A 16,687-nucleotide genomic window follows, 5' to 3' on the forward strand; every position below is an offset into this window, starting at 1 on the left:
CTCTGTGGTGATCTGGAAGAAAAAGTTATCATTTGGAAAACCCTTGATTGGGCAAATTTCTTCAGCAAGATATTGAAATGACTGATTGGATGAAATCAGTTGTATGTGTCCAACAAGCCACAAATTTCTCTCTGAAACCAACAAGAACCTAACTTTAAGTACCAGAGCCTGGTGAAGATTCGTAAATGTTAAATTCTGTGCACAGTATAAGAATTGCCTGATACCAGTGAAGTTGGAGAAGTGAGAAGTGAATGAATGGATTGTGAAACAAGGAACTTTCCTGAACATATACACAGTATGTACATGTGTGATCCTGTTTTTATTTTTAAAGAAAATTTTAAAACTACTTTTGTTTAAATAACTATTTGTTCTTGGTGAATTTCTATTGCTGCTGGGTTTTGAGGTCCTCTGGGCTCGTAACATTAATATCTACCCTGTTATTATCCCTCAGGATATTCATGGTTTATTAAGTTAGACCAGTGTTTCCCAAAAAGGCGCAGGGGTTCCGCAGAAGAAATTGGTAGTAATAATTGTTTTGTTTAATTTAAATTACTTTTTACCTGTGTTTCTAAACAGTTGCCTCAACACAAACAAAATGGCTTCTTGAGGACTGACATCATCAACGCAGACACCAGTCCTCAAAGACACCATTTTCAACCAAAGAGACTCTGATTTCTTTTGGCATGAGGTTGGCCACCTTTTTAAAATTTAAACTGCCTCCCCCCACCCCAGCCCACTTGTTCCCTCCCTTCTCCAGCCCCGTGCTCACTCCCACCTCCACCCTCCCGCTTGCTCCATCCCTCCCCCAGTCTGTTTGGGATGGCAAGTCCCATCACATTTAGCACTGGTGCACCTTAGGGCTGTGTGCTCAGCCCACTATTGCTCAAGCTGTTAACCTGCCAGGTTCAACTCCAACAGGATCATCAAGTTTGTGGATGACATAAAGGTAGTTAGCCTCATCAGCAACAATGAGTCGGCTTACAGAGAGAATAGGCTTGTACAGTGATGGATAAACAACAACCAGTCTCAATGTGGACATGTAAGGTAAAACATCATGAGATGGGAATGTGTAAGGAGTTACCCTGTGCGGGGCTGTAACAAGATGTGAATGCATCCTTGTACTTACAAGATAAGAGAGACATTGATGGATTGAGAGGCAGGAAGCTAGCAGGGAAAGGATAGCAACAGTTTTAGTCATTGGACAAGTAATGATATGATGATGTTCTAAGCACGTATCCAAGGGTATAAAAAAATCACCATTTTGCTGATAACGGCAGAATGCATTCTCCGACTAACATTGTTGGTCGCAAGTGTTACAATCCGGTAATAAAGAACAAAGAACCCTGATTTCGACTCAGTCTGGTGTTTGTCTCACTCATTCATGAACAAAGCAGACCTAACAGACAAGACAAAGGAAATGATTGTGAACTTCAGAAGGATGAAGGACCACTCCCCACTACATATCAATGACTCAGTGATGGAGAAAGTGGGGACCAAAGTTCCTTGGTGTCCATTTAAAGGACTACTTAATCTGGACCCACAACACCTTCTCATTAGTCAGGAAGGAGGGCAAGGCTACTGGCCACCATCCTAACAACATTCTACAGAATAGATAGCATCATGGCTGGCTGCATCACAATGTGGTATGCTAACTGCAAAAATCAGATAAGAGGGTGATTAAAACTGCTGAGATCATCGTTGTGGTCTCCCATCTCTCTGTCAACGACATCTAAAGGGAGAAGTGCTTAAAGTAGGCACAGATAATAATTGAGGACCCTTACTGTCCAGCCCACAGCATCTTTGCAACATTTCAAAGAAGAAGCACCAGGCTGGGAAACAGCTTAGACTTACAGTTAGTGAGACTGTTGAACAATTCTAGAAACCCATAAATGATTTTTTTTTTGGATCACTATTTATATATGTTGTGTATACAGTGTACCTGTGTCTGTACTATGGTCCAAAGATGCAGTTTCATCAGGTTCTATATGGATATGTACAGTAAGATGACAATAAATGAACGTGTAAGAATAAAAATGCACATGGTTTTTTTTTACTAATCCAAGTTAACATTTGAACAACCATCCAGAGTTTTACAGCATGGAAACAGACAAGCTGTTCAGCCCATTATCCATGTCGATGAAGTTATCTACCCATGCTAGTCCCATTTGTTTGTGTTTGGCCCATCTCTCCAATTGTTCCTCTCCATGCACCTATCTAAAGTGTCTTTTAAATATTACATTTCTTCTAGCAGCTCATTCCATTCATGCACTACCTTGTGCGAACTAGATGCCCCTCAGGTTCCTTTCAAATTTTTGCCCTCCAGTTTTAGATTTCCGTACACTGGAAAAAGACATTTCCCCTTTCACATTGGCAAATTGCTAAATTGGCATATCAAGGAACCGTTTTAAAATAACAGTAGAGCCTTTCACATGGACCAACGTTAACCAGTTCTCTGTGCTTTCACATTCACCACCTAGCTTCGCAAAGCGAATAGGCACCTATCCTCCAGCAGGGACACCCTGTCCCATTCACACTGGTCTAACCACTGATTCCAAACGAATCGGCGATACTACCGCCCTAGACAGTTCATCCATGGGGCGATTTGATCCCCGCATGTCAGTTTGAGAGTTTTCACACTTGGTATGTTAACCAGTAAATTGGTGATTAATGACTATTTAATGACTATTTACCATTATTGCACCGATCACGATGTTATAACCCCTAAAATTCCCCCGCCCCTAGCTTCCTACACTTTAGAAAGAAATGCCTCAGCCTATCCTTATAATTCAAGCCTACCAAAACTGGTCACACTCTTGTGACTCTTCACACCTTTCCAACTTAATATCCTTCTCAGTTTCATTAACACCTTGTACAATTGAGACCCAACATCTGTAGTGTGGATTGTGGAGAGTCATGTGGCCTCTCCATCTGGAACGTGATGGGAATGTGTACTGCAGAAGGTCATGTGATCTCTCCATCTGGAACCTGGTGGGAATATGGATCGCGGAAGATTATTTGACATCTGGCTGGGTCTTGCCACTGTGAGGCTAATGAGTGATTGGTCCTGGCAGCTGACGTGCAATTGGTCTTCCAGATGACAATAAATAATTAGATCTGCCCACAGGTGAGCCTGATTCACGAATGGTCCTCACAGGTCACGTGGACAGGCCTTGCATTGAAAAGATGCAGTCCATCTGTCTTGCTCTGATTCCTCAAGTGTTCAAACCAGGCCGCAGGCATCTCCTGAGGGCCACCTGCAATGGGCCAGTCCTGGACCCGAAGCCGTGGTTAATGTTGGAAACCATGTTTATATGTATGTATTTGTTAGTTGTGGCTATTGTTGAGCTCCAGGCTGCAAGCAGCTCCAGAAAGCTGACTGCAATGGGCCAGTCCTGGACCCTAAGCCGTGGTCAATGTTGGAAACCATGTTTATATGTATGTATTTGTTAGTTGTGGCCATTGTTGAGCTCCAGGCTGCAAGCAGCTCCAGAAAGCTGACTGCAATGGGCCAGTCCTGGACCCTAAGCCATGGTCAATGTTGGAAACCATGTTTATATGTATGTATTTGTTAGTTGTGACCATTGCTGAGCTCCAGGCTGCAAGCAGCTCCAGAAAGCTGACTGCAATGGGCCTGTCCCAGATCCTGAACCATAGTCAAGGCTGAAAACCAAGTTTTGGTGTATGTACCCATTCATTTGTTACACGGTCTACTGTGACTGATAGGTGCTGAACAAGTTAAACCCTAGTTTCTCTGTATACTGTGACTGTGTGCTCTGTATGTTAGTCTGTGTAAATGTGTGACCTATTGTAAATTCCCTGAGCATAAACAAAGACCACTGTTTGTTCATAATATGTGTCCAGCCTTGATTCTCTTTGAACCCATTCTGAACACCACATTTGGTGCTCTGAGCAGGGTTCTGGAATTTCAATTTGACCTATGCAGTCACATTGTTTTTCCACAAGACTAACCTATTTAACGTTTCCCTGAAACATGTGTACGTGTAAGCGTGTGTGTTACTGAGAGGTGGGCAGGTGGAGCAGCGAGTCTCCTAGCCGGGAAAGGGCACTGAGAAGGGGGAGGTTTACAGCACACAGATTGGGAGATATACATTGGGTGGTGTTACCAGGATGCGGTTCCTCTGTTTAAGAAAGGGTCCAAATGCAAATCTGGGAATTATAGGCCTATAAGTCTGACGTCTGTGGTGGGCAAGTTGATGGAGAGTGTTCTGAGGGATGCTATTTACAAATTTTTGGAGGTACAGGGATTGATAGGGAGTAATCAGCATGGTTTTGTCAGGGGGAGATCATGCTTGACAAACCTGATTGAGTTCTTTGGGGGGGGTTACAAAAAAGGTTGATGAAGGAAAAGCTGTGAATGTTGTCTATTTGGACTTTAGTAAAGCTTTTGACAAAGTTCCCCACAGGAGGTTAGGAAAAAAGGTGGAGGCATTAGGTATAAATAAAGAGGTAGTGAAATGGATTCAGCAGTGGTTGGATGGGAGGTGTCAGAGAGTAGTGGTAGAAAATTGTTTGTCCAATTGGAGGACGGTGACTAGTGGAGTTCCTCAGGGTTCGGACCTGGGTCCACTATTATTTGTTATATATATTAACGATCTGGATGTAGGGGTGGAGAATTGGATAAGCAAGTTTGCGGATGACACAAAGATTGGTGGTGTTGCGGACAGTGAGGTAGATTACCGTAGATTAAAAGGTGATTTAGGAAGGCTGGAGGTGTGGGCTGAGAAATGGCTGATGGAATTTAATACAGATAAATGTGAGGTGCTACATTTTGGAAAGGCAAATTTAAATAGGTCATATACATTGAATGGTAGACAATTGAGGAGTGCAGAGCAACAAAGGGATTTAGGAGTTATGGTAAATAGTACCCTCAAGACTGATACTCAGGTAGATGGTGTGGTGAAGAAGGCATTTGGAATGCTGGCCTTCATAAATCGGAGTATTGAATTCAAGAGTAGGGAGGTTATGATGAAATTGTACAAGGCATTGGTGAGGCCAAATTTGGAGTACTGTGTACAGTTTTGGTCACCAAATTATAGGAAAGATATAAACAAAATAGAGAGAATGCAGAGAAGGTTCACGAGAATGTTGATAGGATTTCAGGGTCTGAGTTACAGGGAAAGGTTGTGCAGACTGGGGCTTTTTTCTCTGGAGCGTAGAAGATTGAGAGGGGACTTGATCGAGGTGTTTAAGATTTTAAAAGGGACAGACAGAGTAAACATGGATAGGCTTTTTCAATTAATAAAGGGGGAGATTCAAACTAGAGGACATGGTTTAAGATTGAAGGGGGAAAATTATAAGGGGAACATGAGGGGAAATTTCTTTACGCAGAGGGTGGTGGGGACGTGGAATGAGCTTCCGGCAGACGTGGTCGAGGCAGGATCATTGGTTACATTTAAGGAAAGACTGGATCGTTACATGGATAGGAGGGGACTAGAGGGGTATGGACCGGGTGCTGGTCAGTGGGACTAGGAGGGTGGGGATTTGCTACGGCATGGACTAGTAGGGCCAAACTGGCCTGTTCTGTGCTGTAAGTGGTTATATGGTTATATGATAACCTATCAGATTCCAGCATGATCTTTGTGAACTGGGGAAGGGTGAGCAAAGTTGGAATTTAATTTGGACAAATGTGAGGTGCTGCACTTTGGCAGGGCTTACACAATAAATGTTAAAGCCCTCAAGAACGTTGTAGAACAGAGAGACAGGATTGCAGATACATCATTGCATAAATGTGGCATCACAAGTAAACAGGGTGGTGAAAAAGGCTTTGATTGGTCAGGGCCCCTGAGCTCAGGAGCTACAATATCAGGTTGCATCTATTGATGAGACCATATTTGGTACACAACTCACCACCTGCTATAGGAAAGGTGTCATGAAGCTTAAAAGGATGAAGAAATAAATAACACGAATGTTACTGGGAAATGAAAACTGTAATGCTTGGATTTAAGGCGACAAGGGCAAGTTTTATTAGGGACTTGAGGGTCAATGTTATCCACAAGCAGGTGGTGGGTAAGTGAACTGAATTGGCAGAGGAAATACTAAAGGAGTGTACAATAACATTTAAAAGAATATTTAGACATGCACATGGATAGAAAAAGTTGAGAGGGATATAGGCCAAACAGACAAATGGGACATGTGAGAGCAGATACCTTGGTTGACAAGGACTAGTCAGACCAAAAGTCCTGTTTCCAAACTGTAAGCTTATATGAATGCATAGATCTTTTCATTTACTGTGCAAGTCCTACTTTAGTTTAACCTACTGAAGTGCAATCTGCGAACTTTCCCAGTTCATCCAGATCCTGTTGTAATCTCAGATAACCTTCTTCATTGTTCATGAGAACATCAATTTTGGTGTCATCCCCAAACTTATTTACTATGCCTATGTGGTCATCTATGTGTTCATATAGATACCAAATAATGAACCTAGCACAGTACTAGTCATAGGCCTCCAATCTATCAACACCCCTCTGACTCTAACATCAAGCCAATTCTGTATCAATTGGCCAGCTCATCCAAGATCCCAAGTAATTGGCCTTTAGGACTAATTTACCATGTGATATGTTATCAAAGACCTTGTTAATCTCCATGAAGTCAATATAATCAACATGATGAATGATTCAAGCCTAAAATGTTGGTTATTTATCTTTACTACATAAGGTACACTGTTTGACCCACTGAGTTTCTCCAGCATTCTTCAATCACAGTGACTGCAGAATTTTGTGTTTTACTCCATGTAGTCAACGTCTACCATCTTGCCCTCAATCTTCTTGGTCATCTCTTTAAAAAAAAATCAAATATGGAAGACAATTCCCCATGCACAAAACTATGCTGACCATCTCTAATCAGTCCTTCCCTTTCTAAATTCACAGAAATCCTATAATTCAGAACCCCCTCTAGTAACTTATCCAGAACTAATGTTAAACTCACCAGCCTGTAATTCTTTGCAGTCTTTTTTAAATAAAGGCACAATATCAACCACCTCCAGTCTGTTAGCACCCTACCTACATCTAACAATGCAACCATTTCCAAAAGAGCGCCTGCAATTTTTTCCTTAGCTTTCCACAAAGCCCCAGGAGACACTTGTTCAGGATGTAGGGAATTATGTACTTTTATGTCTCTAGCACCTACTCTTCTTTGTGCAGACTTTCTTCAAGACCTCACTATTTACTGAGTTCCCTAGCCGACACATCTTTCTCCATAATAAAGATTGATGAGAAATACTTATTTAATATCTTGCCTATCTCCTGTGGCTCCACACATAGATGAATTCATTTATCGGTCATATTCTCTCCCAATAAATAGAATCTCTTGGGATTCTCCTTAACTCAATCTGCCACAACCTTCTAATATTCCTCCTTTTCTGTCCTGATTTCCTTCTTGTGAACCCTGACATCCTTTATGCACTTCACAGGATTCATTTGATCTTACCTGTCTATAGCTGACATAAGAGTGTTAATATCTCTAGTCTTCCAGGATTCCCTAATCTTGTCAGTCCAACAGGACCATGCTGACCCTGAACTCTTTCTATTTCTTTCCAAAGCTCCCTCTTGCCAGACACTCCTTAACCTGCAAAGTGCTTCTCCCAATTCAGCTTCACAAGTTCATTGCCATCAAAATTAACCTTGCCACAAATTAGGATGTGGAACTTGTGAACCAATCCTTAGAATACTTTCAAACATCAAACCTAAACATATAATACATAACAATTTTCACGCTGTTGTGTTGTGCTGGACATATAAAGTTGTTTATAGATATATTAACATTATTTGAGAAGCATGATAAACTGGACGGTGCAGGAACTGACAGTTAAGTGTCTTCTAGAATACTGAAACAGAAGTTTCAAAACAAAGGAATTATAAATCTTTTCCATCTCATTAAGAAAGTAGTTTTATAGGTTCAATTTTATAGTGTCAATTGAAAAATCTTGACATTGTTCTACACTGCTGCAGACAGTCCATGACACAAGAAAAGCACAAAGATACGGAACAGTAACATTCTTGGTGTCAAATTCAGGATATTATATTGCATTATAAATATAATTTGATCAAAATACTTACTTGAATTGTGTACACCTTGCTGTAATTGAATGCCTGAAGAGGTGAATGAATTCACAGTTGCAGTTTGTAATTGTGGGCTACTAACAGTTAATGGAGCTGGTGCAATTGGAGTCAATGCTCCACTGGATGCCACTTGGCCCAATGTGACAGTATGTACTGGAGTAAGAGTTATCTGCTGTGTTGGTGCATTTTGAATTTGCACATTTTGCAAGTTCTGGATGTTCTGTACCTGAAAGGTTTGCCAGGTAATTTCTCCAGATGGGGTTAATGTTGGAGCTCGAAGTAACAGGGAACCAGCATTTTGAACTACTTGCAGTTGAAGATTCTGCAAAGCCTGCTGAGGAACAGCTTGTGCAGTAATGGCTTGTCCTGCAATTGTTTGTATTGCCTGCTGTGGAATACTCTGAACAATCTGTGGCTGGACAGCAAATTGTTGATGTGACGGAAATTGAACATGATGGCCAGCTGGTTGCGAAACTGAACTTTGTATATCTTGTAACTGCGTTTGATCAACAGTAGGCTGGTTCGCATGAAGATCAGTTGTTGCTTCTATCTGCTCAGAGGCTGCAGTAGAATTACGGCTTGAGTTTTGTTGTACAGCATCAATATGATCGTCTGAAACAATCATATGACCCACGGAGGTTGTTGGCACAAATGAAGCTATGTTAGTGTTAGAATCACTAGAAGCTGAATTCTGCACAGCTACAGAAATATGTTGCTCATCTGTCCTTGCTGAGGTATCAATAGTATTTATAGCTTCTGACGAAACAGGTATCATCTGGCTTGAAGTAGTAATTGCTGCAGCATTACTCTGAGTCATGGACTGTGAAGTAGGTGTTCCGTGTGAATCAACATTTCCAATGGGCACGAAAGCCACATTTCCTGTTAATCCAACAGGAACATTAGTGACAAGCTGTGTTTGACCAGGGTAAGTACCTCCACCATATGAGACTCCTTGGATTTGCACTGGGGAATGTGCATTATTCTGCTGTAACTGAACTGAAACAGCGGAGGACATAAGATTTTGGGGGGTCAGAATATTGCCTGAAGGAGTCTTACCACCAATTAATGCTTGGCTGGTGCCAGGAATAATTTGAATTTGGCCATTACCATCTTGCTGTAATGCTGCTTCTGCATTAGGTGAGGTCAAGCTCAGTTGCAAGTGTTGTCCGTCTCCAGCCTGTATTTGTGGAATAACTTGATACTGAACGTTGGGGACGGCACCTGTCGTAGTAGAGGATGATCCTGGAGCAACAGCAAAGACCTGCTGATTCTGCAAGCCTTGTAAAACGTACTGTCCACTTGTTGGAACAGAAGCTGTGACAGGAGATCCAGGAACCTGTCCAGCAATTTGCAAGAAATTACCTGCAGTATCTTTTGTTACTACAGTGGGCGTTGAAGTTATTATCTGCCATCCATTTGATGCTGCTAACTGTGCGGGAGCCAAGTCAAACGGCTGGAAGAGAGAAAAAAAAAGAGCATTATTTTAATAATATCTAAATATTACAAGTTTTGCTCTTTTTTGAAAAGTCTTAAAATTACCCAGTATTAAAATTTGATCACTGAATATTGATTGATATTTACAACGTAAAAGCTTCCATATGAAAATTCAGACACCTTCTAGCCTGCCAACTCTATTGTGTCAATTGCAGGCAAGGTACCTCTGAACACAGCACCAACAGACCTCCTCTTCTGACCCTGGGAGAAAACTGTCACTAACAACTCAACGTAGAAATATTTCGAACATTTGAATGCACATTTGCTTCTGCCAAGAGCTTAAATCTGGAGCTGTGGTTACAATCCAATCAGTTATTATCTTATTAAATGTCTTTCTTTTGGCTTGGCTTCGCGGACGAAGATTTATGGAGGGGGTAAAAAGTCCACGTCAGCTGCAGGCTCGTTTGTGGCTGACAAGTCCGATGCGGGACAGGCAGACACGGTTGCAGCGGTTGCAGGGGAAAATTGGTGGGTTGGGGTTGGGTGTTGGGTTTTTCCTCCTCTGCCTTTTGTCAGTGAGGTAGGCTCTGCGGTCTTCTTCAAAGGAGGTTGCTGCCCGCCAAACTGTGAGGCGCCAAGATGCACGGTTTGAGGCGATATCAGCCCACTGGCGGTGGTCAATGTGGCAGGCACCAAGAGATTTCTTTAGGCAGTCCTTGTACCTTTTCTTTGGTGCACCTCTGTCACGGTGGCCAGTGGAGAGCTCGCCATATAACACGATCTTGGGAAGGCGATGGTCCTCCATTCTGGAGACGTGACCCATCCAGCGCAGCTGGATCTTCAGCAGCGTGGACTCGATGCTGTCGACCTCTGCCATCTCGAGTACTTCGACGTTAGGGGTGTAAGCGCTCCAATGGATGTTGAGGATGTTGACTCGCCAAGGCAAATAGCGCCTTTGGAAGATTACACAAAAGAGTCTGGAAAAACAACCAACTGAAAAACCTCACAAAGATAAGCGTATACAGAGCCGTTGTCATACCCACACTCCTGTTCGGCTCCGAATCATGGGTCCTCTACCGGCACCACCTACGGCTCCTAGAACGCTTCCACCAGCGTTGTCTCCGCTCCATCCTCAACATCCATTGGAGCGCTTACACCCCTAACGTCGAAGTACTCGAGATGGCAGAGGTCGACAGCATCGAGTCCACGCTGCTGAAGATCCAGCTGCGCTGGATGGGTCACGTCTCCAGAATGGAGGACCATCGCCTTCCCAAGATCGTGTTATATGGCGAGCTCTCCACTGGCCACCGTGACAGAGGTGCACCAAAGAAAAGGTACAAGGACTGCCTAAAGAAATCTCTTGGTGCCTGCCACATTGACCATCACCAGTGGGCTGATATCGCCTCCAACCGTGCATCTTGGCGCCTCACAGTTCGGCGGGCAGCAACCTCCTTTGAAGAAGACCGCAGAGCCCACCTCACTGACAAAAGGCAAAGGAGGAAAAACCCAACACCCAACCCCAACCAACCAATTTTCCCCTGCAACCGCTGCAACCGTGTCTGCCTGTCCCGCATCGGACCCTTGACATACAGAAAATAAAATACTATTTTTGCCAATAGATTGACTAAAATGCCCTCTGAAAAAGCTCAAAGAATTATTCTTGGAAAATTAATACCTCATTTATCATTAACAGGTCACATTCTATGAGACATCTGCCTTGTCAGATCCCCCAACTAGCATCTACAGTACAACTCTGGTTATCCAAAATTGGATTCTCCGAAATCCTCAGTTATCTGAAATGTATTTGGAGCTGAACTGACCTTGGGCCCCTGGCACTGGCAACAGCGGACTTCAAGCTTCCAGGTAGGAGCAGGACTCTCAGGCTCATTGCACAAGTGGGGCCTCAGTGAGGAAGTGACAGCGATCGGCGGTGGCTAGCATTTATTTTGGTGAGAATTAAACTTTATTTTAATGCTTAAAAAGCCTTACCTTGTTGTATAAAAACTGTTACAAGTGATCTGCTGTTCCTACTTATCTGTTTTTATAAAATGACTGGTTTGCTATCAGAGTCATGACCATTTTGGATAATCGGAGTTGTACTGTATTTCACACCCACCTTTCCTCATAGACAAAAACAATAGTTTGGCATAGACTAAAAGGGCCAAGGTGGCCCTATTACTGTGCTATAATTGTTCTATGGTTCTCAATTTTCACTGAATGTGCATTATCCACGAGACCCACTTTCTAATTACTAAAATACCAACTACCCAATTATCTGCTGCTTTTAAAATCAGTTAGCCGACACTAACAGCCTCAAATACTCTCGTCTCCACTTTTACAAACTACTGTCCCATTTCCAATGCTGCCCAATTCTGGTTGCATCCTTTTCAACTCCATACTTAAGTCTCTCTCTATTATCCTCTTATCACAGCAATGAAACAGCCCAGAATGTAACAATGACATTTTATGACAGTCACCTGAACATCATCAACCTTCTCAACCTTGAACACGTGATTGTGTCATCTCTTTGTAGCTACTCTCCTCAGGCATCCAGCTGAGTGGATTGGAACACATCTTACTGTATTTCTTTCTTAATCAAGTCAACTGCAAAGATCTATTATTATCCTTTCCTTTTCTTTAGTTACATGTTTACTCTCAATGTCATTACAATAAATATTTTATTCAGGGAGCCAATATCCAACTTCAGGTTTTCACCTTCCCTTTTTACTTTGTCACAAAGCCTGTCTAACATCCAGTACTTGATGAGCATAAATTTGTTCTGATTGAGTACAAGACTGAACAAATCAACTTTGTTGCCCACCAAACGATTTCACCATCGTCTCCTCACTGGCAACTCTCTGTGATAATGGCTCAATAACTTCTGCAATCTTCACGTCTGTCAAGATAAGCTTCTAACCATATATTCACTCCATCAAAAATAATTTTACCTTACTGCCTTGGTCTCAACGCATCTGTGCCCTAAATCCTCCCAAACGTTCAATCCAAACACTCGACCATTTTAATTAGCTCCTCCAAAAAAAACTGCTGGAGGAACTCAACAGGTTATTGCAGCAACATACATAGTGATCATCGATGTTTCAGATCACGATTCTGCATCAGGTCAGAGTGTAGAGGGGAGACAGTCAGAAATAAACAAGTAAGGGAGGGGGTGAGACGGGCAGGCAGAGGATCCAGGTGAGGAAGAAGATAAGCAGATGGAGCCAGGCAGAGGAAGGGAAGGGTAAAGACAGTTAGAAGTTGGTAGGTGACAAGAGGTGACAGAGAAATGCAAAAGGCTGAAGATACTACATTCTGATGAAATATTGAGGTGATGGGTAAGGGAGGGATGGGTAAATGGAACCTTGATGAGGAAAAAGAAACAGGAGGGAGAAATGAGCCCAGAACATGTGGAATAGAAAATTCAATATTCATGCCATAGGGTTGCAGACTACCAGGAAGGAATCAAAGGTGCTGTATTTCTACTGTCTCTCACCCTGCCTGTGAAGAAGGCAGAGAACCAGCAAGTTAATGTGGAAATGAGGAGTTTATGGTGGCACAGTGGTTAGAGCAACGCCTTGCTGTCTGAAAGCAGTGTGTATGTTCTACCCATTTCTGTGTGAGTTTTCCCTGGGGGCTCCTGTTTCCTCTCACTGTTTGAAATGTACTGAGAGGATGTAGGTTCATTAGGCAGCATGAACCAAAATGGCCTGTTTCTGTGCTGCACGTTTAAATTTTTGAAATGGCATACAACCAGGTTAAGGTGGCTGCTGTAGAAAGAGTAGCCATTAAAGTATAGGTGCTTCACAAATCAATTTGCCTAGTCTACACGTGGTCTGACTATATAAAGAAGGATCCCACCACTCCCCAACCCCTGTGACTTTCCCTTGCAACTGTAGGAGATGCAACACTTGTCCCTTAATTTCTTGCCTCACCATTTTCCAGAGACCCAAACAGCTGTGCCAGATCAGATGAAGGTTTATGTGCACTTTCCAACTTGTTAACTGAATTATGTGCTCTTGATGTGGCCTCCTATACATTGGAGACCAAACAATCATTTTGTGGACACCCTAGCCCTGACCTCCTAATTGTATGCCATTTTACATCCCCTTCCCATTTTTCAAATCAAGTTTATTGGCATCTGAGTTTACAAGTACAACCTGACAAAAGTGTTCTTCGGTCCTCAGTGCAAAACACAGACACGCAACCAGATATACACAACACCTATAAACAATACATATGCAGGACAAGTATCCACATGAACAAATAAATAGTTTTATGAATATGAGAATCTCGTGTGGTTAGTGTGAGGAGTTCTTTTGGTTGTTTAGCATTCTCGCTGACAAAGGGAAGAAGCTGTTTCTCAACCTGGTGGTGTTGGCTCTGATACTCCTGTTTTTATTTCCTGATGGGAGCAGCTGCAAGATGCTTTGTGAAGGGTGAAAATTATCCTCAATGATTTTGTGCGTCCTCGTCAGACAATGATCCCAGTGGATCACATCATGGGGGGGGGGGGGGGGGGGGGGGAGAAGAGCAGGGTGAGAGAGAGACTCTAGTGATCTCTCTGCCACTCTTATAAGTTATTGTGGATTATACACCAACCTATCAGTCTTTTCCATTGGCAGAGTGAAGCCAAACACAAATCAGAGCGGCATCTTGCATTCCACTTGGGTAATCTACAAATCAATAATGTTCTATTTTCAGGTAACCCCCACTCCTTGTATTACTTTCTACCTCCTTCTCCTCTCCCACTCTCACTCGCAGTCACACTCCCGCCCTCACCCGATTCCATTTGCCCATCATTCATCCCTGATCTGGTTGCACCTTCCTTAACTACAGTCTCACATTTCCACTTATTTTCCTCCCCACCCACCCACCCACCCAATTTCTTTTCGCCACCTAGCTTATTCTACACTTCTTCCCTTTCATTGACTGTTTCCAGGTTTCACCCACTTACCACTATTTCACAATTCCACCCATCCTTGTCCTAGTTTATCTATTCTACTTTACTGCCAGACCCTGCCTCATGCCTCCCCTCCATTATCTCAATCCTTTTGCAGGGTCTTGACCCCAAATATATAGATGCCCTCTACAGATGCTGCCTGACCTGCGGAATTCCTTCAAAAGCTTGGGTTTTCTGCTCTAGATTACAGCCTATGCAATTTCTAGTATTTCCAATTGATTGCTGGTCAGTTCTTCATTTTTTTCACATTAGCAGTGGACCAATCAAGTTGCAGAGCGAGAAATTTACACATGCGTCAGGGAGAAGTGTTTAATCCATAGATTCTCAAGGAGGGGTGTATGCCACACTGGTGGGGCATGGGACTATTTTGATGGAGCCTGAGGTTTAAAATATTTTAATGGGGCATAGAAATATTTTGGGAAATCTTTAAAAAGTTGGTTTGAGAAAATAAGCTCATTATGTTGGTGTGAAAGATGTGACTTGGCAACACTATCAGTACGACACAATTGTGGCAACTTCAAGTAAAATCACTTTTTTATTTTCATAACATGTTTTTGCTCTTCCGATGTTGCTCTCTGTTTCTCCATTGTTTCTCTTATTTTAACTGTTCTTATCCTTAGTTAACAATTTTTTTTTGACTGGTCTTATTATCATGCATTATCTCATTGGCAATGAGGATTTCAAATGATCTCAACAATCATGTTTCCTTTACTTTTTCAGTTCACTAGTGAATGAGACCTGTATATGTTTGCATCTCTGTGTATGTGTATTGATGGTGATGCGGGGTGGGGGGGAGGGGTCCACCCCAGGTGGCAGCCTGAGAGAGACACCAAAATTGGGGGAAAAAATATAGTCCCCAGAAAGTAAAGCATGACACTAGCACAGTTTTGATGCACACTTTGTGAGAAAAAAATGTCAGAAACCAAGCTAGTGTTTTTTTTTAAAAAAGAGTCAATATTCTTCCTTTGATTCAATCATTACTTTTATTACATTTTTCAATTCTAAGACATAAGAAAATATTGATTAATCTGTTTCAGGGAGTTCAGGCTGTTGTATATTCAAAATTAAGAGGTCAAGCATTTATAGTTGCTGTACATGATGAACGTGCACCTTTTTGCCTATTATACTAAAAGACTTTGACAAATGAAACAATGAAAACAGACAGTCTTGAAGCTCATTTGAGGGTAAAACATGCTAACCATAGCAATTCGAAATTGGATTATTTTAAAATCACTGAAAGAGAAGTTTGAAAATAGATTTTTTAAAAAATCACTTCATTATTCGCTGCGCCAACTACAGCCCCTAATCATACCCTTGAAGCTAGCTATGAAATTTCTCTGTTGATAGCAAAACATGGGAAGAATCATACGATTGGGAAGGAACTGATTAAACCTGCAATATCAATGCTTCTCAAAACAATTCTGCAAAAGGATGACAAAGATGTCCAAGCAATAACTGTAACAGAATAGATGACTTGGATCAAGATGTTGAAAAACAGCTTATTGAGAAGTTGAAACACAAAAGTTTTCAATACAACTGGATGAATCTACTGCATGGGACAGTGAGGCTCTGTTATTGGCATACATGAGATATATTGATCAGGAAGAGTTTCAAGAAGAGACGTTGCTTTGTGAATCATTAGGAAACAATCACGACTGCAGTTGAATCTACAGCAAGCTCAAAAATTATTTGGATGAAAATGAAATACCAAAAGGAAACATTGTATCTTGTGCTGCAAATGGTGCACCTGCTACTATGGGTTTAACAAAACAAGTGTTTAAAATTAATGAAGGATAAAAATCCAAACATGTTGGTTGTGCTTTGTGTTATCCACCAAGAAGATTTAGTTGCAAAGAAAGTTTCCCCATTCTACACAAGATACTGCACTCTGTGATCAAGTGTATCAATGCCACCAAAGCTTGTGCCAAATGTGAACATGTGTTTAAGCAGTTTTGTGTCAATAAAAATGCAGAACATGTAAGATCATTGTTTCACACTGAAGTACAGTGGTTGTCAAAAGGAAACTGCTTCAAAAGGTTTATGGAACTGTTTGATCTCCTCAGTGAGTTTTCGAAGGACAAACCCAAAATGAAGCTCTTGCTAACAACAGATGGCAACACTTAGAGTAACTCGACGGTGTTACGAGCCCAGAGGACCTCAAAACCCAGCAACAACAGATATTCACCAAGACAAATGGTTACTTAAACACAAGTTG

The 16,687-nt window shown here is 42.0% G+C and overlaps 1 protein-coding gene across 2 annotated transcripts in view; it reads right to left on the reverse strand.

Moving 5' to 3' along the window:
* The window catches only part of LOC138762187 (transcription factor Sp3-like), a 92,814-nt gene that overhangs the window by 43,186 nt on the left and 32,941 nt on the right, over nucleotides 1-16,687 (reverse strand). For both annotated transcript variants that reach the window (XM_069935750.1, XM_069935749.1), the window contains one exon: nucleotides 8,076-9,531. In XM_069935750.1, the coding sequence (XP_069791851.1) occupies nucleotides 8,076-9,531 (1,456 nt within the window). The remainder of the gene's footprint in view (nucleotides 1-8,075; nucleotides 9,532-16,687) is intronic.

Source organism: Narcine bancroftii, chromosome 4 (genome assembly GCF_036971445.1).
Source record: "Narcine bancroftii isolate sNarBan1 chromosome 4, sNarBan1.hap1, whole genome shotgun sequence".
Taxonomy (NCBI): Eukaryota; Metazoa; Chordata; class Chondrichthyes; order Torpediniformes; family Narcinidae; genus Narcine; species Narcine bancroftii.